This window comes from Pogonomyrmex barbatus, unplaced genomic scaffold (genome assembly GCF_055798465.1).
Source record: "Pogonomyrmex barbatus isolate J1 unplaced genomic scaffold, ASM5579846v1 scaffold2, whole genome shotgun sequence".
Taxonomy (NCBI): domain Eukaryota; kingdom Metazoa; phylum Arthropoda; class Insecta; order Hymenoptera; family Formicidae; genus Pogonomyrmex; species Pogonomyrmex barbatus.
Genome location: NW_028297116.1, coordinates 20,660,225 through 20,687,729, shown reverse-complemented (window position 1 = coordinate 20,687,729; position 27,505 = coordinate 20,660,225). Strand labels below are relative to the sequence as shown.

Below are 27,505 nucleotides of genomic sequence, written 5' to 3'. Positions count from 1 at the left end.
GCCGCGAGCCCGTGGGACAAAGACGAGTGGATGCGAGCCGGCGGTAAGAACGAGGACGACGATGGATGACGATGGTCGGCGGTGGCGGACGGTGTCTGTGATAGTGGCGGCGATGGCGACTGGTGGTGGTGGTAACGCGAGGAGACCAGCGCGAGGACCGCAACGGCGGAGAGAGTACGCAGTCTAACGAAAGCCGCGGTGGTGCGCGGTGGTGGCTCGCGCCACTTTTGTCCCTCGGCCGAGAAGACACGTGAATGCAACCACGTGTTCCAGTGCGCGACACGAGAGCTGGAGGTACTCGCGAAAATTCCGCTCGGGTGCTTCATAGACAGTGACAAGTTCCCGCGAGCGCGACGGGACTCCAGGGTTCTCCAATTCGCAGCCGAGAACAACCGTCAACCTGGAGTCCACGTGCCAGAAACGGTGAGTGAGTCATGATTTATTATTATTCAACTGGATTCGTGAAATATGTTGGAACGTATACGCGAAATATTTTAAATCGTAGATTTCCACACGAATGGCGTAAATGCCTGTATTAGATTAAAGATTAAAATTGAGATTAGAATTTGACCAAGAATTTCAAACCAAGTTCATTAAACTTGATTGATTTTCTTTTTTTATTGATTAAATTCCAATTTAATCTCAATTTTAATCTGATACTGAGGAATAAAAGCTGCATAGCTTGAAATTTATTCCGCGGCGGGAAATGTCTTTTTCTTTATTGCTAAATTATTAAATTATAAAATATCTTAAGTGATCTTAATAAATCATTGATAAATCTACAACATTATGTATACGGAAATATCGAGGAACAGGTTGACCGTAGGATTAATTTATAATATGCGATTCAAACGGCGATGATTACATCGGTCAGAGCTACGACTGCTTTCTGACATAAACCTTAGATACGATAATTAAACCTCGGAAATTATCGTGAGATCGACAAGGACGTAACTCGTTTTGCTCTTTGCGTTGTCAAGTGAGCTTCGAGAATATAATTGTCGTCGCGTGAATTTATAGAAAGCTTTATCTCAATTATTTGATCATTTGCGCTCACTTGTTACAAGTCCATTCTAATGCTGCTCACCTCAAAATTTTTACGACACGCTTGTTTGTTTTCTACTTCTCGCTGTTATTTTGCCAAACAAAGTCTTCCGGGTAAGGAAACTATCTCGTGATACTGCCGACACGGAAAGTATCTAGAAAAAGCTATTTCTCTCGCTGTTCTCTCGTATAGGATACCCTCGAAACGTCGCGTGACAAACTGATATTCATGTATGGAAATGGTGTACTTTCACGTAGTTAATTATGTCGCTTGTAACCCGCGAGGCGCGGCCAAGAGCGTTCCAGTACGGAACGTTCTGTCTAACGAAAGTACAAATGATTTCAGTAATAGAAACAGACATTTTCCGGATGGGGAACCGAGCGATCTCGGATGATAATTTTGCACATATAGCCTGCTATATATCTCACTTATTAATCTATTTTTATTCACTTTTTCGAAGTTGTACATTGCGAGCGATGCGCATCTTCTCGTTTGTTTATACAGAGATTTCCCTCCTTCTCTTTCTAGAATTGAAATTTAAAAGCCTTTTAAATTTCTTTGCATCGTCTTTGCATCTTTTAAATGTCTGTTGCAATAATTTCCCTACGGGAGAGAATACTACGAGGCTACTACAAATATGGCTAATTATGCACGCGTGTATTTTATATGATTGAGTTAGAGTGAAGTCGATAGAAAGTCAATCTGATCTCACGACACCGCGGGTAAAGAAAGTTTAATCTATGTTAGATATCCGAGAGGGTTGTCGTTGCCTTTAGAAATGCACATGTAGAAACGCAACAGGACAATATGATTGCTCAATCATTCGTTGCATTCCGCCGTCATCGAACAATAGTTGCGATCAATTATGCACCTAACATCGCAGTGCAAAGAGGAGGCATTAGGTGATGATTATATAAAAGTTGCCTCCCCCCCCCCCCCACACACACACACACAGCACACAGACACACACATATAGACATACATACATACATAATACAGACTCGGACATATTAAAATAAATTATCCAATGAATTAGTTAAAGATAGAAATGATGGTCTTATTAAAATTAATGTCAATAAATATATAAAAGATTTTATATAAACGACGATATAGAAAAATTGATTACATAAAAATCTCGATGTTGTTTTCATTATTTTTAAGTTTTAAAACTTATATTTTAAATTGTTCGTAATCACGTATTCTTAAATTATGTTTCTAAGTTACACATGGTTCTTGTGTACTTAAATACATTGGCACGAGATCTGCAATTGCAAGATTCGTATTGCAAGATTTGTCACTGATGAGTCCAATGCACTCCTCGTCTTGACACAATAAGCTATAGAATCCAAAGAATAAATGCACCAGTTTGTTAAGATAGTTACATACTTAAAATAATTAACAATCGTTGAGAAAGAAAGACAGATAAAAAATCAGAGTATAAATAGAATTTAAATAATATATTCTTTTCTAGGATAATTTTACAATCGTAATTGAATCGAAAACGATTAACGATTAATTTTGTATTCAACTACTGTAGTTGACATGGAGAGAGCGAAATTGCGATGCAATTTTTAATCGTATACGCTTCTTCTTAATTTTACCTTTCATTACTAGCTTAGACATCTCGACGTAACGACCACGAATCAATTCGCAGTTGCACTTAACATTCAGTTTACGATGGGGTCCAGTACCACTTAGCTAAGATTAAGATAAGCAATTTCGCGTGTCGAATTAGCATGATACAAATGGTGGCCATAAAAACATAGTCTTACAACCGTAATTTAATTACATAAAACCTCGCGTAATGGCAAAAAGGGAATTCTAATTGGAACTCTATAAAATTCATGCATGGCATTAATAAACGCTCGTCGATTCCGCGCATCGCGTAAGTCGCAAACTTAATGCTCCAATCTGGCAAACCATGTTTACTTCTTCGTAAGCGCGCGAATGTATAGGCGCAGAAAAAAGAAACATATACGTATACGATCGCAGAAACTTTTCAAAAATTGGTTGCAACGTAATAGTCGATGTGCACCTCGAGCTACAAAAGAGAGGGAGTGAGAGAAGGAGTGCACGTAACGCAGAGGACAAACGAGGGAGAGAAAGAAAGAGAGAGAGAGAGAGAGAGAGAGAGAGAGAGAGAGAGAGAGAGAGAGAGAGAGAGAGAGAGAGAGAGTGGCGAGAGGCCGCAGGGGGAGGAGGATTGCTAGCATTTCAGAACGGATGTGGGCTCTGTGGAAATTGTGCTGGGATAGGAAAAGGGAGGTTGGAAACCGGCTGGAGGGATGGCCGGGGGCGCAGACGCGCGCTCTGCAGTTGCCGTAATTAGAACCGTGCGCCCCGAGCACATAGCCCGCGGCTGACGAGTCTCCTGCGGACCGAAATTATTCATGAAGCCGCGCCACCCACGGCGAAATTTTCTCGTAAATATTTTGCCTCGTCCGAGATATCGCCCCGAATATATATGTACGTACGTACGTATGTTTGCGTGAACGAACGAACGAATGAGAGCGAACGAATAAGCCGTGCGCGCGCGCGTGCCCCGATCTACCCTTAACCCCCGACCGGACTGTACCAACTCTGGTCGCATCGAACCGAACGCGATCCTCTCGCGTCATTAACGTGGAAATCGAAATCGAAAGAAACGATCGTTAAGCGGTGACAGAAGCAGCAATCTCGAATGATTATTATCGCGCATTTAACGATCACATATATAGAATTTTACTTGCGTGCATTTAATAAGAGTTTTGCCCTTATTTATACTATAATAAAAATTGCGAAAATAGCAAAAAATGATTAATTTGCTTTTGCTTTTGAATCCTGAACATGCAAATATTTTCGTCGAGGAGTTAGAGTACGACGATTAATTCACAATGCGCTAAAGAAAAGAGCAGGATAAAATTAACATAAGCCACATTAATCATATCAAGTACGTGATTTTTATGCTAGTACATAAAACGTGTAACGTTAGTATATATGTAAAGCTAGTGTATAAAACATTTCTCTTTTATGAAATAATTATCAATTAAAAATAAACGTGTATAGTAAAATATATATTGAAAGGGGACCAATACATTTATGAGATTTGTAAACTATATTGCATCGTTAAAAAATAAAAAAATTGATGCTGAAATTCTGTGCATTGAATGATCCATGCATGCATATTGTTATTGCATGAAATATATGAAATTTCTCTGATCGCTTATTAAGCCTGCAATTACATAGCGATATATGTAGAACCCTTTATGTATATAAAATAAATGTAAATAAAATATACGCAGTGAAACTCGAAATGATCAAACCTTTCCTGAAAATACGTTAGTTATGGATATAGGGCCTACAGCAAAAATAAATTCATAATGATATGTAATTACCTTCCATAATGAAATTAATTAAAATCCTACCTGGCAATTAAATTATAACACGCTCGACATTTAATACTGTGTTTATTTCTGCATCGTATATTTATAAAGAATTAGGTAGCAAATTAAGTGAAAGAATATTTTAATTCAGAAGAATGTTAATAACGACGTAATATAAATTTTATGTGTAACATGCGATATACAAAATATGCGATAAATTAAATCTAACTTTTAATTTTTCAGCATGTTCAGCAACGATCCGCTTTGCATTATTAAGCAATCATTTGCAGCATGCGTTGGTAAACATGTATTATGCAATATAAATCGCAAAAGATATAAGCATTGCAATTACATAATTCTCGCGAGAATATATAAAAATAGGATGTTATCAAATGCATCTCTAAGAGTCACTTATCAATCTGTCAATATTTCTCGAAAGATATATTAATCTAATGATTACATGTTGTCGCATATTGAATACACTTAACATGCACAAAACATACTTGAAATTGAGTGTGCATAATTACAAGTGCAAGTGAGAAAGCTATTAATTATTATTATTAGACTAAGCATATAGTATCTATTTTTAAATATTTTTAATATTGATTTTACTGAAAATCTTTAAATTTTGAAAAAGATTTAATCTACATGTTTCTCGATCTTTCTTAAGTACTGATTCATATTTCCATAATGTTAATGTTATATCCGCAAAAAAAATTGAAAGATTATTCTATCAAAGATATTACATCTCATTTTGCTATGTGTCAATATGCTACGTAATTTTTTAAATTTAATTCTTTTTATTATATTACATTAAATATTCAATATAATTCATAATACTTTGCAATACTGTCAACAAAGTTTCAATGTGAATTTCGTCCGCCTAAAAATAAAAACAAATTTTCTCAGCTTAAAAAGGAATTTTTAATTCAAATATTCTTAGGGAGAAAAAGAAAAATAAAATTTATGGAACATCGCACCGATGCACTTCCACGTGCCGAACAGTTTGATTCGTAAAATCTGTCCGCGCTAAAATGCATATCTGGTCCGAGACCGCGGCGCGGAGTATAATGCGTGTTGCAATATACTCGCGTTGCGGCGCATGAAATTCCTGTCCGTCGCGGCTTATGCACGTCGTCTCGGTCAGAGTTTCCGTCTCGTGGGGTAAGTAGGTGAGTAAGTGGTGGGAATAGGCGAGGATGAAATGGAGCAAGACATGCATTGGCGCGTGTCGGGAGTGCCTCTTTGGCTCCGCGGCAACGGAACAGGCCGCGGGTCCGCGTTACGTGGGCAGGTACGTGCCTACATACCTCGCGTTGCCCGATGTAAGTAACGACGCGTGCAATAATCGCTCGTAGCTAGGTAGATAGGCACATACCTGCCTCGATACATACGAGTCGGTGCCGTCAAGGCACTCCAAGCCGAGAGAGAGAGAGAGAGAGAGAGAGAGAGAGAGAGAGAGGACACAGAAAGAGAGATTTACGCCGCGGCTGGTATACGCGCTTCTCGCGCGCATGATACACGATGTATCCTTTGCGTGTCCTGTGCCCGATGAAATATTATAAAAAGTGCGGACGAACGTATCCGACGAGATAAAAACGCCCACGGCGCGTATGACGATGCATTTAGCATCTCGATTCTTATATCGGCGAGAACACGCCGATATAAGTGTGTACGAGCGAACACTTTACAAGAAATTGCGATCGAGAGGCTGAATGCTCTTCTGCGTCTTCATTCCCGTGTTTTCGCGAACGTCGCATGATGAGAAAAGACACGGGATTCGTAATAATTATCTCCGCGTTCACCGTGAATGTGTTTTACATTTTTCCGACGAATTCTCACGGAACAAGTTCGACGAGCTTATCGCTGACCCGGAAGATAGAAGTACACGTCGTAAAGAAATATGTAGACAAATTGAAATTTACGATTCAATAAAAATCCAGTTATCCGGTTGTAGTCCTGTTTGACCGTAATTTTCCTAACTAACATTGAAAATACATGCTTGTAAATTGTTTACTGTCTGCATCTACTAGAAAACCTGAAACTCTCAGGAAATTTATGCCTTGAAAAATCAAGGAATTTTCAGAGAATATTTTTTAAAATTGCTTTTTCTAATATTTTGTTTTGACATTCTAATTGAGAATACACAATTTTTTGTTTATAGCTTTTGAAAATAAAGTTTGAAAACTTAATGCAATATAAAATATTTATTTTTTAGAATCCCTATATTTCTTTCAACATTTTTCAAATTTGATTATTAAAATTCGAGTGATTCTTAATTTTATTTTATAATTTATAAATTTTCATGGATGAAAATATTTTCATATAACTTTGCATTTGTGCACTTTGAATATTTTGCACAATAAATATATGTATAGTTATGTGTAAAATACATTTAAAAATATATTTTACCTTATCTATAACTTGTAACAAACTTGAAAATCAGGGAATTCTCAAGGAATTTTTTTTCGGGTTTGAATCCTGAAACATCCTGAAACAGCAAGAAAAGTGCTAAAAACGAAGCGCAATTATCGCTCGGAAAACAATAGCCGCGTCGTTAAGGATCGTTTGAGCTCTACTCCGCAGAGCAATAAATGGCCGTGCAATTGAAACGAGTACGCATAATTTCGCGGATAATGATTCTCTAGTAGCCGGGAACTATTCACGTCTGTCTATCGTCTCTGTATCCGACAAGTGACGTTCCGGTAATGAAGTACCAGGTGGTAAATGCGGGAGTGTGTAACGAAAAGGACGCGCGAGAGCGCAGCCGAACGTTGCGACTGAAAACCTTAACAAGGCGCACACAAACGCGCGGTTTACAGCGTGACGACCGCCGTTACGCGAACAGCATCCGATTGGGATAGCAATTAATATTAAAAGCTTTCTCCGGCAACCACCGCGCGGTTACTCGTCGGATTCGACTGTACAAACGGCTTTCAACATATTAGCGATAATTATAGCAGATCTCCGCGAGGCAATTCGGTGATCAATGCGATGACACAAAAGTACAAGAAATTTTTTAAAGATAAATAAACATAACTTGGGAGGGATGAAAAGCAACGGAATATACGAATGACGTGTGCAAAGCCGTGTGCAATTTAGAAGCGCTATTTGTTTAGTGAAGCTCATGGTAAAACTTATCGAACTTCATTACAAACTCTATACCATTACTCAACTGATTTTCAATTAACGGAGTAGATTATTTCCGATAAATAAATACAGAACAAAATATATTTATAATTTCAGAAAATATAAAACAAGTTTTTTTTTTTAATATGTACTAAATTTTGCTCGGAGCAAGAACGGGAGTGAGAACAAATTGAAGTTATTGTAGACGTAAACATTAAGTATTAATGCATCGGGCGTATTATTCCGATGCTGTTTTATGTACCTCGTGTTGTATAATAAATTATTATCGGCTACGCGCTGCATAAAATGTTAAAACAGTATCACGTATGAATATTTATGGAATTGATCCGCGTATTTCAATTTATTTAGTCTCAATGTATTTATGATAAAAGTATCGCATTTCTTTATTGTTCTATGTAACGTGGCGTGCAATAAATACGGCTAAATGCTATTTAAATGCTCCTTTCAAAGTGAAGATTTTATCGCATCGTTGAAATAGACGAGGCATTGTGTTACAAACGCATTTCGTTTATCTTGAGGGAATAGATAACAGAGATGATGGAGCGTCACGAATACGTTTAAAATTGCCAACGAAGTTGTTAATCGCCGCGAAGAAACGAATCGATCCATCAATCAACTGGATTGCGGTAGCTTAATGCATTTATCGGAACGCCACGAGTCTTGCGAATATAACTAACTAATCGAGAAGGGAAAGGTGAAAACGCAGATCCATTGTTTGATTCGTGATTTAATACTTGTTCGTTCAACGCAGAAGAGCTATCTAAACAATCTCTTAATTCGATCTTCACAAATTACTCCGCTCGACACAAATTACTCCGAAATTTGAATTTTGATAATATTTGAGTGAATTTACGGATTATTAAGAGTTTATAGATTGTTAAATAGAAAATATTTCCACGTTGTGTATAATACAAAACAAAGATAAAGATGTAATGTCACAAATTGGAAACAATTTGGAACAAGTCTTGTGAACTCGTTCTAGCAGCGAATAAGTACGAGTAAGTGTCTTCATATAAAGAGCAATATTTTAAAAGACATTTATATCTAAGGCTTCCTATATTTTTAAGTCATCAATATTTGTCAAAGTTGTCTAAAAATTTTACTATCTTTTTATTTCTACGTGTAATTTTCATGAATTTTTAAATGTAAAAAAATACTATAATGCTCAATATACGTGTTACAAATATCACGTTGTTTAAATGCTATATTAACATTGCATCGCTAACATTGCATAAAAGTAATATTTTTAATCAATAACATGTAGTCAAGATTTTTTGAGATTTTTAGAAATTAGGTAGTGTAATCGCTTTATTTTTCCATTATTACAGAAGAATATTTTAGTAAATAACATGATTATCATCTTCGGCATTAAAAACATTTCGTTGGTATTATTCCTCTTTCTCCAAAAAGAAAGCGCGATATTTTAGAATTTACATTCATCACCATTCCCAACTACGCATGTTCTTAATATTCATCGGAATGCAACACTGGCCAAGCCAGTTTCTTTTCTTTTCTCTTTTACATTCGCGTTCATGTCAATGTATAATACGCATGTACAACGCATTCCTTGAAAATGTGGAATTATGGACAAAGAACATGAGTATGTTTATGACGTTGATACTGAAACATTGAATGGATAAATTTCACACGGTTAATCGCATCTGGAAATCTTGATATATTGGCCTTTGTACAAACATCGCCATATGAATACGATAAGCATAATCTATCCATCATAGATTAAAGCCTCCTCGGAATATAAATAAATTTATATTGTTCTAAAAATAAAAATATTAACTTTAAGTAAGAGTTAAATATAGACGTTCGGGAAAAAAACGTCCGGATTAATAATTTGGGAAAGATATTCGCGATATTGAATTATCGAGAAAATTAATGTACTGGCTAGTGCAAAGATTATGTTCTCTAGATTATAACGTTAATAACATTGCGGTTCGAACGTTCGTGCGCGCTCGCAAATGGATCCATTACAAATATTATTCAGAGCCGATCTGACTGGCCCTCATAATGAAATCACCAGAGGGAAATCCGTCGACTGGTCTAAATGAATTCACATGCGGTATCATTTCATCACTTTGTGGTTCCGTCTGATGTCTCTGTTATTTTAGCTTTGTACCTGCGCGAGTATAAACAGACAAGATTTTCAAAAAAATCGATAAAACCGTTTTAATAATTAAAATTTGTCATCTGCATATGGGAAAAGGCAATATTTTGTCTCAAATATATATATAAACCCACGCGTAATGCGATATTCCGCGTAATAAAGTTTCTTAGTCAAATAAACTGTTTCCCAAATAAATAGACGAAAAATGACGTATTTCTCTCTTGCGTGTGCATGCTTTATACACAAGCTTTTATCGCGCGTATTTATCTTTAATTTATTTCAATCTATTTAATTTGATATGTATTTAAATAATTAATATTTATTTAAAATATTTAAGAAAGATTTTCTATCACATACAACTCACAATGTGACATTAATAACTTGGTTTTTCAAATATATTAACGTACATGTTTAATTTCAATCGATGTAATTTTCTGACTGATGCGAAACTTTTCGAACCTTTCGAAAACGGCTCGACGGGTTGACTCATTTTCACGTCTGCTCGCAGGCTTTCCCGATGATACGTCGTCGCACGATGTAACATATCGCTTTTAGATTTGCATACGCCGACGTCCCCGGGCCATTAAACGTCCACGTAAAGTTAGTAGTGCTCTTCTTCTGCGCACGACATCGTGCACGCGCGCATCCTTAGCGCGTGTTAGCCGCCTCGTCGTGTCCTCGGGCTGTGATCACCTTAACGCGAATTTATACGTTTTGCAGCGTGCGTCGGTGGTCGTCCGGGCACGCTCACTCGCTTTCTCTCTCTCACACACACACACACACACACACACACACACACACACACACACACACACACACACACGCACGCACACACGCACACGCGCGCGCACACTCGCTGTCTCGTTGGCTCGTGTGCGTATCAGAACTATATCTGGGCAAGGGGGCTCCGATGGCCTCGGGTACCAACGCGGATATCACGGTGTCGTTGGGAACGACGTCGCATCTCGCATCACCTTATCCATCTCCTATCTCTCCCTCGCCGTCCTTTCTAATTTGACGTTCGAGAGGCGACGACGTTGCACCTTCACGCCCGGAACGGTGAAACGCTTTTCGCCTTCGCGACGTCGGACGCGTGCCTACCAGCACGAACTATTACCAACATCTACTCGTATTTCCACTCCACGTGGCCTACTCCACGTACGATATCATTAAGGTCAAATGGATACATCAAGGTCTAAACGACCTGTCAGATTTTGCAGGTCGTACTTCATAAATTTATAGGCGGCGCGAATCTCACCGCACGGATTTCTAGCGCGATCGAGGCTGACGTATCTGCGAGAGATAAGATTTCAGATACTTCATTCGCGCGATCGTAGTATCCGCGATCGTAGTATTGAGAATTATTCGAATGTGCCGTGTATAAAGTCACATTAACAAAGAACTCAATATGTACATACACGAACAATTGTACAGATAGTACATTATAATTGTGTATCCTCTGTCTCACCTATCTTTATCCGTTCGCGTACACCCGCTGGCGTACACGCGGATGTATGCATGCAATAAAACCATCTGCGTATGAGATACAATTGGCTCGAGGCGTCGCCACGTCGCGGCGGACGTTATTGCGGATATCGTTACGGCATTTGTCCTGTGGCTTCCATATTCCAGGATGTTTTTTCTCTCAACTCGCGACGCGAGTTCTTGAGAACTCTCTATTTTGCGCGCAATTCTACGTCCGGTCAATCGTCGGTCGAGATCGAACATTTTAAATATTGATCTTACCACGAAACGCTACAGCTTGCCGAATTATTTACGTAAATTATTTGTTGCAAACGTAAATACTAATTTCTGTATTGAATTAATTGTCGATTTTACGCATGTAATTATGCATAATGTTAAGCGTCGAGTGGCTTCAGTACATCGACCGTAATGTACATTCGTATACCGACCAATCACCCCGAGGCGCTCGAACGACCATGATGATCATCGCCATTGTTATAGCTATATCGTGCTTCGGGTTCTTCTTTCGTCGGCGCTGCCGGTCATTTCAGCGCTATATTATGTGAGCACACCTGATAACACCGTTTTCAACGAGTGGCTCGAATCAAAACTATATCGCGTCCGCCCTCACTGATGAAATTAAAGTTATTTTTCTTCTCGAATTTTTCTTTTTTCGCTTATAAAATTATGGAAATAAAAATTGGAAATAAAAATACGTAAATACAAAAGGATCAATATTGAACTGATCCTGGTTGAAAAATACTAAAATAATTAAACAGGGTGTTTACTATCTGGATAAATCTAGAATATCTAGAATTCTCAGAAAATTTGTTTATCTTGAAAAATCAAGGAATTTTTTTAAAATCGCTTTTTCTTATCTTTACATGAGAAATAAAAGTTTACTGATGAAATTGTTAATGACAACAATGGAATCCATTCATTCTAAATATCAGAGCGTATTGATTTTATGATTAATCTAATATTCAATATTCGAAGATAACGATTTCATGTTAAGTGCAATTTTTTTAATGAAAATGAGTATGTATTTTAATAGTTTTATAGTTGTGTTGAATTTTGTACGGGTTATATATTGTATAACTTTTTGTTTGTAACTTTTGAAAGTTTGAAAATGTAATATAAAATATTTATTTTTTAAAGTTTCCTTATAGTTTCTTTCAAAATTTATTCAAAATTTAATTGATTAATTTAATTAATTATTAAAACTCGAGTAATGCTTAATTTTATTTTATAATTTATCAAATTTATGACTGGAAAATATTAAAGATTTTGCACAACAAATATATATTTATTTGTGTAGATATATTTAAAAATAAGTTTCTTTTTATTTCACCTGAAATTTTTAATAAATTATCTTAAAATTAAGAGATTCTCAGAGAATTTTTTCGAGTTTAAGTAAACACCTTGATAAAAGAAACTTGGTAAGTAAATGTTATATTTCGTAGTTGCTTTATCTAATCCAATGGCATCGAGTTTTTCATGTCGCCCACGCATCTGCCATTCGAATATGCTTTCAGACACGTACAATATGATTGAAGTGCCGTCAAAACCCATTAATTCCGTCGCGATGCCGTCAGCGGAACGCATCCTGGCACGTGTCGACACGTGTTTCCGCGGAAGCGCGACAATGATCGATCTCTCATCGACGCTAAAGATCGCAACAATAGCGCAAATTAATTACGTATGCAAGTATGCTGCTATTCTATACTCGTAAATGCATGGCTCTACATAAATCTTCCGATTAGCCCGCGGCGCCAGCGCGGCCGTGATGGCCGTTGTTGTGGCTCGTCCGCCCCCGCCGACTCCACACCGTCTCTTACTCTACTCCTTCACCCGATGTCCGACTTGCGATGACCGCCAGGTTCCCCACCTTCGCAAAGGAGCAGAAGAGAGGCATCGGGCGCATCGCCGAGACGACCTCTCGCAGCGCGGCCGAGAAAAGACGCTGCATCGCATTCCCGCGGCGATGCGCCGCTACGGCGCGGGCTGATGTGGGCGAGGGTGGTGGGTAGACGAGAAAACCGGTACCCCCTCACGTGCCGTGTCTTCTGGCGGATCGCAAATTCTTCGCCGGACGGAAAACGAGCACTGCGGCGATTAAACGCACATCTCTTCTCGCGTATTTGTCACCACGCACAGCAGGATTTCACGAGATATCACGTAGCCGCGATAGATTCGTATCTCGATGTCGAATTGTAAATTGTTATAGAAAAACGTGTTCGGAAAAATATTAAATTATTATATTTTTAAAACTTGATATTTGAAAAGCGCAAGAAATAGATCTCTTTTATACCGGCATAGCTGAAATGTCGGTTCATATTGAAATTGTATAACTCTGACTCTCTGTTTCTGTTGGTTCTTGCCAGCTTCTTTCAATGGAGAGAGATCCTCTTGGTTGTACCCGTGGTAAAAGCCACGCATTACCCTATGCAAAGCAGACCTCTGGATAATGGCTAATAATGTGCCGGCCTTTCACGAGCCATGTAGTAATGAAAATTCGAGGGGGTGCCTCTAACTCGTGAACCAAACCGACCCACCCTTTCCACTGGAAGCGCACGTTTAAAAGAATACCCTTGAACCGACCGGTGCCAAATATTGTTTCGCCGCTAATTGCCTTATTAATGCATACGAGAATTTCGCATTAATGTTCCAAGCTCTCAGTCGATTCAGCATTGCTGATGTTTGACCAAAAACAATGGCTCGTTAAACTAGCGTTATCGTCATTCGCGACCAGCCGTGAGGATCGATATGCTAAATCGACACCTGTGTTGCACCGATAAAAGGCATAAGCGTTGAACGCGACGCGGATTAGATATGGAGTCGGTTTTGATTCGCGATAAATATTACGAAATTTGTAATTCAATACGAGATTGGATAGTTGAACAATTGGACTAATGCATTAGAGGACTACGTAGAAAGGTTTGCGTTAATCATCGCAAATGCAATTACATAAAAATTTTGATAAGTCGTACGGTACATCTTACATTTAATTACCGTCATATTTAGACTTCATTTTTATTGACAATGCATACTCATGCCCAGATGTTTTTCATTTCAGACGGAAATGTGAGGCCGATGGGAAGGAGGCGAAAGCGGAGCTGACGGCGCAACGCAATATGTTCCCTAGCGCTCAAATTAAAATGAGGTAAATAAGTCTCTACATCCGAGTTCCAATATAAGTTGTCCCGGAATAGTTCATTCGAGAAAGAGTTACGTAACGCAAAACTCAGTAAAATTCTCTCTCCGTAGACGTCATTTAATTTCATACATCGTAAATCACAACGTTCACGATTTCATAGCTCATGTTCGCCTTCGTTTGATTAACTTCCTGGTCGCGCTTAGAATTGCGTATAAAGTTATATGTAATGTAGTGCTACAACTGAAATCACGCAATGTAAAACGTAGCAAAGTCAATGATTTAATTTATATATATATATAGAGTAGTTAGTTTAAAATGTAACGCGCCAGAAGCAGAAACGGGTTGTCACGTCTCAATCTATGCTGCAACTAATAGTTTACAGATACAAAAAATTCCGTGTTGCTATTCTGAGACTTTTGAATAATGATGATATAGAATTGCAAATTTAGCGCGGTTTTCATTCATTCACATTACCCGCAGGGATCGATATGCAGTTTCAGAAGCTTGGATTAGCAAGCTGAATGCGATCTCATTACGTTACTAATACCAAAGGTGTTTTTTTTTTCAGATTGCTGTCGCCAAGCAGTTCGCCGGCCACCTCGCCCACGATGTCGAACTCCTCGTCGCCAACACCACCGACGCCGGCGGCCCCGGCTTACAACCAGAAGATGACCGGTATTCCTTGCGTAGCGGCCGCTTCGAGGTATACCGCACCAGTTCACATCGACGTCGGCGGCACGATATATACATCCTCCCTCGAGACCTTAACGAAGTAAGAGTACGCTTGTGCATCTCGAATCCTTAATAGGAGAAGCGTAAACAAACGATTCTTCTGTACTTTTTCATAAAAAGTTAATCTCGATTCAAAATCGAGATATGTAAGAAGAATGATCTGTATCTCTTTTTTTTTTATTAAAATCTTTGTATATGTCGAAAAAGGAACATGCTACTTTTTGAAGAAATTGTAGGAATTGTTCGAGGAAAGAATTTAATTCGACGTAACAGAAAAGAAATTGAAATAATGGCGAGAGTCGAGTGTAAGTTTATGTATTAATATCGAGACTGGATATCTTTCGCGGCCTTCCGCGAAAGCACAGAGTGTGACTTCTAAACGGTATGAAGAAATTCTAGCGAGTGAGAGAGTAGAAAGGGAGCGTGATGTCCGGATCGCGGAAACGTGACCATCGACAACGCTCCAGGATGTTCGTACCGGGCAATATCTCTGAGAACATATCGCCCGCAATCAGGCACACCGTTACCGTGCCCGGCAGTGTCCAAAGGCTATTTGCGGTGTGCCCGTGCACTTTATGCATAAAAGAGACGTAACGTGAAAGCACAACTGCACTTTGCTTATAGAGAGGGTTTTAATCTCCTGGAAGTATCACCCTGCAGATATCCTCTCTTTGCCACGGCAAGAAAAATCCATGAGTATTATACTCCATGTGATTCCGAATGGAATAAAGTTAATCTCTGACACTGAGAGTAAATCTGACAATATAAATGTACGGTTGAATTAGAATCGCATGATATATGAACATAATTAGACAGGTACAATCGACGCAAGTATTATTGTTCATAAATTTTATGCTATCTATTTTTCTCTCTCTCTTTTCTTATTTTTTTCTCTTTATCCGCGTTACAATACAAGGAGTAATTATATGAAATTAAAAATATCGTAAATTGTACTTGCATAACAGATCAGATTTTAATACTAAGCAGCGGCAGCGCGATTTAATGGCTACCAGACATAATATCTAAATTGCTAAATGTCACCATGATCTAGCTTCGTGATCTTCGTTCCGAATAATGCCTGTTACGTGAACTTAATACGCTATCTTGGACGCCAGCGAATATCCAACGCGCTTAGCGGCGAGGAAAATCGTTCCTTTCACAAGGAGATCATGAATGCACGGCGTCAGACTGCAGTGAAGATACAGCATCAGCAAACCGCGATAGATGCGTTCGTGAGAAAGCTGATGATAATTGACAGGTGGCCTTATCGTCGACCCCAGTCGTCTCGTTAACTGAATAGGCAATGAATTCTGACTCGTAACGAAGATGTTTCTATCGAGACCAGCCATAATGAATGAGCGAGAGTATTGTAATGGATACCCATGTACTCACCGTGATACTAATATTATCATTTTTATCAAACAATTGAAATAATAAATTAAATTATGAGGAAATAGTAAAAGTTTTAAAAATACACGTAGATATCAAAATAAATTAAATAAAATTGATTTAATCTATCGTTGCATTGCATTTATAGAATATAATACAATAAAAATAATTAAAAAATATTCTTGTATAATACAATCTTTTGTTGCTGAAAAAGGTTACATTATAAAATTTAATTTTACCAATGATTTTCTTTTAATATAAAAAATTTATTAAAAATTAGCAAATATTATCAATCTTATATTAGGATAAAATTATATAATCATAAAAAATAATAAGAAAAATTTTCAAATAAAAAGTAATATAATCATTTATAGTATTATAATCATTTCTAAGTAGTAAAAAATATAAGCTATATTAATTTCGTTGTCATTTGATCAATTCAATTTCGATGTTGGTATAACGCAAGCATGTATTCTATTTACGTATTCTATTTACGTACCTACTCTACAACGAAATAGTTCAAAATCAGTAACCAAGCTAAGCTAAAACTAACAACAATACGTGATGGGCAAATTTACACGCGATGCATGGATTATCGTTAGTCGAGTTAGTGGAGCGCAGGTCCGTTTCCTATGAACCGTTACGGCGCGCATCTCGAACACACCCGTGATTTAATCTGTGAAAACGTCGACAGGATAAGTGTCGCCGGCGTATCAAGCAACCAGTAAGAGTGCAAAATGAATATCACGTAAAATCGACGAGTTGCCCGCCCCGCTCTGGCATCTCCGTCGTCACGCTTCGTTGCACCTTCTTCTCTCATTACACGATGTGACCTTATTGCTTTGTCGAAAGTATCGGCCGATAACGCTCGGCTGCATCGTGCGTCGCAAATGAGAAAATCGTATAAACAGATTTATATTTATATCCATGTCGTGACAAATTATTCGGTATCATTCGACAACGTACGTTTCTCGCAAAAGAATCAGAGATTTGAGAATATTTCAATTTTTTTCTATTCTGTGTTAGAAATCAATTTTCTGAAGTGCACGCTAGTGTACTCGATCATTTCTTTTTTTTTTTTGTTTAAATGAATCGCAGAGATTTTTAATTAATAAAATGACGCACGTGGTTCCGCTCATTCGATTCGTATTGAGAATGGAATTATCACAGAAATAATGCCGAGACTATCATTTGACAAAGCAGATTTGCAACCTCTATATTACGCAATTTTGTCTGCGTTTGATAATCATTGCGTCACATTGCTTACCCATTAACATGCATTTAATTATCTCCCAACGGAACAAACGTATCGATCGGAGCTTTCGCTCGCGTTAAAACAATATTAAAATCATTTCACAAGAGAGAGCATATACTTTAACATGATATTACCTGCAACTAATTTATAATGGTTAAATCATTGTTGTCACTTAATAACATTAACGCAGTTTATATTTAGAATAATCATTCCTAGAGTCGAAATTTCTAATGCCGGTATTTATATGTCGATTGACGATGCGCTCCAAAAGCATGTTATGATAGAATAAAAAAGAAAACAATAATAAAAATAAAAAGACGAAAAATATCATAATAAGTTCAAATGGAAATAATAAAATGCATTACTTAAAATAATTGAATAAAGACGGAAATGTTTGACATTAATATTTGAATATACATAATCGTAAAAGTAATGTTATTTAAATATAATGAAAAGCCTAAAAAAACTTTAGTTAAACGTGGATCCTAAAATATGCCATGAATAAAATTATTCAATGTTTGTAAATAAAAATAGAAATCTTTCATTTTTAACACAATAGAGAAATTAATAATTTCCTGAACGAAAAATGAATTCTATAACAGAAAGAAAAAAATACCAGCTAAATATGGAATGTAGAATATTGGTTAATAATATATACTTGGAAACGTTGTATATAAGCGATTAAATATTTGTGATTCATTTGCATTAATAAACGCGACGGATAGAACAGTTTCTATTAGACTGCGCATATTTAGGTGCCTCGTTTATACCATACGACGTTATGGATGAAGTAAACAGGTCAATATAATGCGCTCGAATAATAAATTCATGTCGCTGATTAATTTAGTCCAATCGTCGGTGTATAATCGGTAATTTCAAAATAACGCCAAACGTCCATATTATCCCGTAACAACCTACCGAGCAGGATGTTAATTAATAAATGTCTATTTATGCGATAACCCACAGCTTTGTATATCGAAAACATAAAATTTACTTAATATAACTCGTTTTTATTTTTAGTTAACAAAGTTTCATTGTTATTGCAAAAAAGAGCAATTTTTATACTGTATATTACACATAACCAAAAATTTATTAAAATTCTACGGTGCGATAATAAATTTTCTTAAATTATTTTGTTAACCAATCTATTGATAATAAATTTTCTTAAATTATTTTGTTAACCAATCTATTGTTAACATGTTTAAATTAAATGATCTTAATAAACTACATTTTAGAGCAGTTATCTTTTAATCGATATTACATATTTAACAAGACATGTTTGCTAAAACAATTATTTATTTACACTAACTATTAATTAATAAAATTATATTTTCAGCATTATGATTTTTCTAAATAATTTTGCAATAATAAAAATTTTATTACATATAGAAACAGATATTATCAAAGATAATATCTACTTACATATAAACGACCTTTTGATAAAAATTATAATGATTGAATTATAATTAAAAAATTTATGAGAGTTATGTTTGACATCATGTGTAATTCTTCTAGTAATATCATCAATAATATGGACTCAGACAGATTATCGTGGGACTCCACGTGCCTTCTGAAAGATTAATCATTCCGTATCGACATTTTCTACCAAGCGTTTACAGGAATGACGTAATAGCCGATCATTAGTCCACGCTTCCGGTATCACATAATCCCTAAAACATCGTCGATCATTCTGCCGGTCAGGAAGGCTGCACAGGGCCTCGAGGGTATCTCATGGTGAAGTACCAAGTCGTCATTTCCTCGCCCTCTAGTCCGACACGTGCAATTTAGCGGGATCTAACGGAATGTCTTGGCGGACGTGTCTCGTTCACGAGCTCACACATATGTTTACATATGCATCAACCATATATAAATACACTCGCTTATCTTTATTTTCATCCATAAAGTGCGATTTATTGTGCAAAATTTCAAACTGATAAAAACGTTTCTCGTCGACAAGCAGTTGTCAAAGGAACTAAAACGATTACACATAAATAAACATAAAAAATATCTGTGATAAAACCATTCTTAATTATTAATTAAACATTATCATTAATGAAATTTTATTAAGGCGAAATTCGCCTGATTGAGAGGTAGACTCTTGTTATGTTTTTGTAGCTTTTTATATTAATTTATCATAATTTAATAAATCGCAACTCGTGAGGAATATTCGAGGAAAAGACAGTTTGAAATTCATCGAGGAATCTATAACCGGTAGAATGCATACTTTTTCATATCCTGTAAATATCGAAAGCAGAGCGGAATCTGAGTGATGTGAGCCGATCGTTTAGTGTTTTCCCATAGCGAACGGATCTGACCCGGGATCGGACCTCGGTGGGCCCAAGAAATCGCCGCGGGTAATCACGGTGCTCGTCCTCCGCCCCCGGTACCGTTTCCTCCCCCGCTATCACCCCCTTTCAGTCGCCTCGACCTCCACTACATCACTGTGTAGGCCCTTGGCCTACGAGTGCACATATCTCATTCTCGCTTCTCTTGGCAATATCGCTTTCGCACTTTCTCTCTTATTTTCTCCTTTCAACGCAAATTTTCTGTTCTTGTCTATTTCTATTTCTATGAGTACACTTTTTTGTCTAGAAAATTTTTATCAAGAATATCAAACGTAAAGATTCAGAGGATCAAAAATAAAATTAATTCTAAAAGAAAGATTAAATTCGGATTGTCACTTCTTAAGAATTTAAGTTTATATATTAAAACGCTTTCATATAAAAAATGTTCGGAAATTATATTCTGCATAAAAGATAAAAGAAAAAAGGCACACGACGTAATATTCATTTAAATAGAAAGTATACCATTTTTACATCTTCACTGACCGAAATTACAGTGTGAATTTTAATTTACCCGCGGCAATCGCGACGAAGAAAAAGAAGGGGTTTGTTCGCCGAGGAAGAGTGAAGTTTCCCTTACAATAACTCGCCTCGATATTCTATAGAAAATTAACTATACCGTATAAAATTTCGCGCACGCTTTGAGGTAAAATCCAGCGATTTTCATTTCCCCGTTCTGACAGCGCTGCGATTCTCTCTCTATCCTTTTAGGCCAAAGTATCAGTGGGAAGTCGATAGAAAGCGAGATCACAAGAGGGAAAGAGAGAAAAAGGGTGAAGGATGAAAAGCGGGAATAAGATGGAGAGAGAGAGAGAGAGAGAGAGAGAGAGAGAGAGAGAGAGCTTCTCCATATCTGTATATATGTATACACCTTCGTATCTACCCTGCGGTGTCTTCTCTTCTCTCTTCCTCGCTAAAGTCAGATCGCCCACAGGCTCCATGAGGCCGTCGTTATTATATGTTATCGCCATGGAAGGTATGGGAACCGGCCCGAGGGGTACCAGGTACCAACCTCGGTATTTCCCCCTCGTTGTACCATAACGCACAACGGCGAGATACACGGAGAGGAGAACCGATTCTCTCTCTTTCTTGTCGCACCATGATCCTCAGAATCAACCGTCATACATCCGTCCCTTTCCTTATTACAATCCCCCTCCTCCCTCCCTCTTTCCTCTCCTCTGAGTTCCTCTTCTTTCACCATGTCCTTTTCCCAGAGCATTCGTCTATTATATGCTAAATTACGACGACCTTCGGCTGCGCACGCAGAACACGACACCGCTTATGGCACGTCCGTGAGCACATACGAGCAAACGCGTGCGTGAAGCTGATTGACACCTATTCCATCAGTGTGATTTGTTCACGGGGTCGTGGCATTATTAACCCTTTGCGGGTACAACAGGATGTTGGGTAATTCCTGCATATGGAGAATTTTAATTTTACATAAAATGTACAGGTCGAAAACGTGAAAAATTAATCGACCTTTGTCATTAATGGTAATAGAATAGCAAGCATTAGAAAAGTTAAAAATATAATAAAATAAAAAAATATCGTAAAATTTAAGAAAGATGAAATTAATTTTTCAATATTAAATCGATAGAATTAAATTAAAATGATTGTTTAAACTATAAATAAACAAATTCTAAATGTAATACAGATATCAATTTTTTTTTATGAAATTTGTAATATTCCAGGTCGTGGTTAATAAAAATATTTTCAGACACTTAATTAAATTTATCTCCCTGTATAAAAAGATAAGAGTTATAATTCTCCCTTGCCTTCTTCTCTTTTGTACCTTCGTTGCTTTAATTTATAGCGAAATTAAATGCGTAATGAAATGTTACATTATCCTTATTATCCTCGAGATATAATTATGAGGCGCGAGAAAGGGGTATCTTAACGGCAACGGTAGCGTAAAGATATGTAATAAGAAGATTAGCTGCAGCCTACTTTGAATGATGCTGCATTCGCGGACATGTTGTGAAACACGTTCGAAAATGTCACGGGCACTTTCTAAAGAAGCCGGAAAAAGTGATACATACGGTGCATGGACTTGCTGCTACAAGATGCATACGTACACGCGTGTATCTGCATATCCGGTAAAGTAGATTTCATACATGTAAATGTCTTGTGCTAATCTGCGAGCCTACCGTTCTCTCATTCACGCGTGACAATTCCAGTACAATCCTACCTCACATCTCTTCTCTATTTCGTTGCTTTCTTTCAATAACGAATGACACTAAATCGGATTAAATTGAATCCTTTCAATAAATGGGTTAATGGATTTTATTAATGACTAAAATTCTTTTTGACTGGAAATATTATTTTTATCCCATATTCGCGCGCATTTCTATCCGTACGAATATCTAATGTCTATTTTTTGAGTATCTTAATATCCTACGATATTCAAAATTCTATATATTTATTAGAATATTTATTTTATATTGGTTTTCTTATTGAGAGAAAGTTCTATATAAAAATATATTGTTATGAAAATTATCTATAAAACATAAAAACATTTTTTATTCAAAATAATTATTTTGTCATATACTTATACTATATACTTATCAATATACTTCTCAAGTCTTCGCAATATACATAATTTATTGAATTTAATTAAATAGTGTGCGTTAAATTGGAAATTTATTAAATGAACAGCTGCATATACGTAACCATCATTTACTGAAACTATGTACAGCTACCTGAAGCGATTTTGGCAGGTGACTAAAGTGTCAGCACCTGCCCACACTTAATAAACAGTTAACCGATAGAAAGCGCAATTTCCACGTCGTTACATTGAATATGCAATCCATATACATCGAATTCTTAATTCTGATAATTCCATTTTTTATAAGTGAATCAATTATTATTACATATATATATATATATATATATATATATATATATATATATATATATATACGACAGTCATATAAGATGTACAATATATTTTCCGAAGTTGAAATTTTATAATAGAACGCAATTAATCGAACAGTTTCTCTCATGAGTTTTCTCTCATTTCCTCATTTACTTGCACTCCCAGCCAATAATCAATGATCGATGGTTATAAAATACGAAAGTTTCAGCTTTCACATGTGACAATTTTATTTAAAAAAAAAAACATCTTGGAATTTTTTCAGATATCCGGAATCCAGACTAGCGAAATTGTTTAACGGGAGCATCCCCATTGTTCTGGACTCGCTAAAACAGCACTATTTCATCGATAGAGACGGCGGCATGTTTCGGCACATACTGAATTTTATGCGAAATTCCCGGCTGCTGATACCCGACAACTTCGCCGACCTAGATTTACTGCTAGAGGAAGCACGATACTTCGATATTGCGCGTAAATTGCCTTACCTCCACTTATTCTTTTATAATTTTAATGTCTTGCAGTTGAACTGTTTACAATGTAATGAGAAAGATATGGAAATAGGACTTCAATTCATTCAATCTTGTAAAAAAAACAAGGCTGTGACCGCTTTAAAACATATCTTTCGTTATTAATATAAATCGCGATATAATGATATATTATTCCATCCTAATTCTCTTGACCGACTTCCAAACAGCCTACGCTCAATACTCAGCTGTAATGGAATAATAATAAAGAATTCTGAAGTAACGATCAAGATAGTGATTTATTCGATTACAGGAGTAATATAGAGCTCAATATTACCAAACGACAGAAGTAAGATGATAAAAATTACTCTCTCGAGGTGCTAATCAGTATATGTACATTTCAATAAAAATCAAATATTTAACAAAATTTTCTCAAATATTTTAATTTATTAAACTTCTTTTTATCAAAATAGAAGAAATAAAATTTTATGAAATTTCCATAATCTAGTTTACTGATGTTGTAAAATACAATTACATACAATTACATTTTCATAATCGATAAATTCATCGTTCGAAACAAGATTATTCTTTTCGTAGGCAACTGGAGCAGAATACTCTCCTCGGACGTAACGTATTTCTTTTTTTTCTTTCAGCCATGTGTAGGCAACTGGAGCAGATGAAGAAGGAGCGCATAAAAAACGGTTCGACAACGACAATGACCACGAGCTCGCCGAGCCCCCCGCCGACCGGTCAGCTCGGCGGTCGCGGCACCGCCTGCACCACCGCGCCCTGCAACCGTGATCCTGAAAAAATACGCGGCAACGACGGCAATTGCAGCTACGAATGCGTGGCGTTACACGTGAGCCCGGATCTGGGCGAACGAGTGATGCTGTCGGGCGGACGTGCGCTCCTGGATGAGGTGTTTCCGGAAACGACGCAGGCGGTGATCGATGCGCGATCCGGGGTTGCCTGGCACCAGCAGGACGCCCGTCACGTCATCCGGTTCCCGTTGAACGGCTACTGCAAATTGAACTCCGTTCAAGCGATCACGAGACTGCTGAACGCCGGCTTCCGGGTGGTCGCGAGCAATGGCGGCGGCGTCGAGGGCCAACAATTCTCGGAGTACCTGTTCGTCAGGCAGGCCGTCAACACTTGACGGAGCACGGCGCATCAGCGCAAAACGATCTCCAAGTCGATCCGTTGCCTGCAACGCGACTACGACTTGGAGTGAGTGCAACTGTCCACAGGAGAACGCCTCAAGACTGCATCGCGGATAATTTGATTATTCAGACAGAACAAAACGGAGCATCTTGGTATAGGGACAGCTGGCTGGCAAGCGCAAGTCTGATGCCGAAATATTTATAACGAGTACGAAGATCTCGTAACGTACGTTAAACGTTCTCGACGTCTCTTGCGTCAGGTATCTTGAATCACATAGAAGTGAATAAGTGAATAAATGCGAATAAGTTTTGCAATTGACGTCAATGTATGTTTATCAAACAGCAAACAATCTGTTTTGTACGTACACATAAGTTACAAGAGTTATTTGCATATATATCTGACGTTATAATTTGAAATGGCTGTTATTGAAGGTATTTCATCGATCATTTTAGCAATAACGAGATTATAAAATCGCTACACATATTGCAAATAAAGTTAATTACAGACTATTTTAAATTTTGTAATAATAAATTTTTAATAATCTACAGTATACAATTTGAAAAGCCGATTTTTAGTAACAAATTTGACGGCAATTACAATTATTGGTATAGTTCGAAATATTCGTCAAAAAATATATATATATTATATGTATATATAATTATTATATTTTTATACATGATATAGTAATTATATATAATTACTATAAATGTATATTTTATGTAATTACATATATAAAAATTATATATGCATGATAATATATATACGTATATATTGAGTTTTATAAATTTATAAAAAATTTGTGCAATACAATTATTATAAACTGTTTTTGAAGGATCGTTCAAGTATGCGGCATTTACCTGCAGTTGCAATGATTGTGAAACATTATGATGACATTACGATTTCTTGCTTAGACATGACTCAAGCGGATCGTTGTTAATCGTGAAAAAATATTGAATAAATTATTGCAAATATTTTTTAAAATAAGTATATAATTAAATATATAGATAGTTAAGTATATAGATTTTATTTGACTCGATATGCTTTGTGATAATGATGATCGCACTGAGTCACGTCTAAAAAGTTAACGGCAAGTCAACGGCGTATAACGAGCCTAATAATGGCAACGATGTATCGTATGACAGCTAAAGCCTAAGCCACAATATTAATCGTATATACAGTACTCCATATCCTTTTCTCCCATTCATTGTAAAAATGCACATGTCACAAACAAGAGATGTACCTATTACGCAACTTGAAAAATCAACAATATGTCATACTGTCTTCTGCATGCTTTTAACGCTATTAGGAATGGAACGCGCAATTATAAACATCGTTGTCCATTCCTCGTGTTACGATCTGCGATTTGCGTTTGGGAATATCAGATGCGCCGATTTTTAACATTGTTATTATTTAATAAAGTGTACCTATATGTATTTAAATGCCATACTAATTACTGTAAATACCGCGAATAAACGTGTATATACATACACATGTAGACCTAAATATACCAATCTACAAATGTAGCATAAACACGAATATGCTTAAAATATATGTTATTTAAGAAAGAGCGTTAAAGACAACGAAACGAAACACACATCATATTAAAAATCAGTTTAATTAAAGTCTTCATCAAAATGATCAAATTATAATTCATTATGAAGACGAAAGGATAACAGAAAAATATTAAGTTCTCTCGAGATAAACATTGATAAAGTTATACGTGCTCTTTAAACAACATTGCTTATTAAGAATTAATGAGCGAACTATATTAACTGCTAAGAAATCTTATAAGCATGATTACAACTGATTTAATAAAATATTTATTTTACATTTCAGGAAAACACAATGATCTTATTGTTTCACTCGCATACTCCTTCAACATTCAAGGTGAAATTAATAATGATAAATATATGTTAGTATCATTTTTTTTCAACGCGCAATTCATACTTCATGAATAGTCAATTCATCAATTATCATTATTCATGTTCCGATTGAACGTAACAATATCGCTAACAAAATGATTCAGACTTTTTTCTAGAATATAGACAATAGCTACGCAAGTCGAGAAACGAATAAAAATACAGACTGCAAAATTATTGTCACTCGCAATCAATTCTCGATTGCCATGGACGTTGCATCGTGCCCGAAGCAAAAGAATTTTGGCCAGTACAATAAAATTATTGTTGAATAAAATTGCTAGCATAACGTGAGGATCAGAAAAATTTATTATTAGATATAACAGGATTTTTAATTCTTAATCAGCATAATTACTCCTCTATCTAATAATAAATTTCTAATTGTCGAACAAAAAAATTAAAAAAAAATTTGAAAAACGAAAATAAAATCTCAAAAAATATATGTATATATATATATATATAAATTTTAAAAACATGAAATATTCACTTAACACATCAAGAATATCTGAATTAAATTATCTAAGCTGATTTAGGAATTATCCAATCTAATTTAAAAAATACTATTGTAAATAATTGTCATTAATCACTAATATTATTATATTTCTGAAAAAATCTGAAATTATCTGAAATTTACAAAATTAATCCGTAGAAAATTGGATAAGTAACTACGATCGCGCGGAGTTCACTTGATGAAACTGTCGCAAGTCCATATTATCGACGCGAAATACTTTATTCAACGGCAAAATTTTTCATCAGACACAGCCAGGATGATATTTCCGCGACGCTTTTGACATTGCCGACGCCAATCATACGCGCACTTGACATTGACTAAAAATGATTACGCAGAGGTATGACATCGATTACGATCTACGAATAAACACGTTCCGCGAATAAATGCGATAAATGGATCTAAACATAAACTGGCTCTAATATGACGGACACAATTTACGAAAGATTCTCGATGAATTTTATGTCAGGATCAATTATCGAAATGATACTACACCTGTTGCTCCCGGCTGCACTTCACGCACTATCTGCATTTTTTGTCCGAACATTTCGCTTGTGCTTTAAAATCTC

General features: G+C 36.5%; 1 protein-coding gene across 1 annotated transcript; it reads left to right on the top strand.

Annotated features, from left to right (window-relative positions):
- On the top strand, nt 1-26,358 carry twz (BTB/POZ domain-containing protein twz). The gene is made up of 5 exons (XM_089077515.1): nt 1-423; nt 14,217-14,303; nt 14,866-15,069; nt 23,153-23,358; nt 24,005-26,358. Exons 2-5 carry the CDS (start codon nt 14,275-14,277, stop codon nt 24,505-24,507), a joined length of 942 nt encoding a protein of 313 aa, XP_088933641.1. The 5' UTR covers nt 1-423; nt 14,217-14,274; the 3' UTR covers nt 24,508-26,358.
- The last annotated feature ends 1,147 nt before the right edge of the window (nt 26,359-27,505 follow it).

Excerpts from the sequence above, each read along its gene's own strand:
- twz (XM_089077515.1), top strand. The coding sequence starts at position 14,275 with ATGTTCCCTAGCGCTCAAATTAAAATGAG. Across the intron at positions 14,304-14,865 it reads AGCGCTCAAATTAAAATGAG|ATTGCTGTCGCCAAGCAGTT; the intron begins GTAAATAAGTCT and ends TTTTTTTTTCAG. Across the intron at positions 23,359-24,004 it reads ACGATACTTCGATATTGCGC|CCATGTGTAGGCAACTGGAG; the intron begins GTAAATTGCCTT and ends TTTTTCTTTCAG.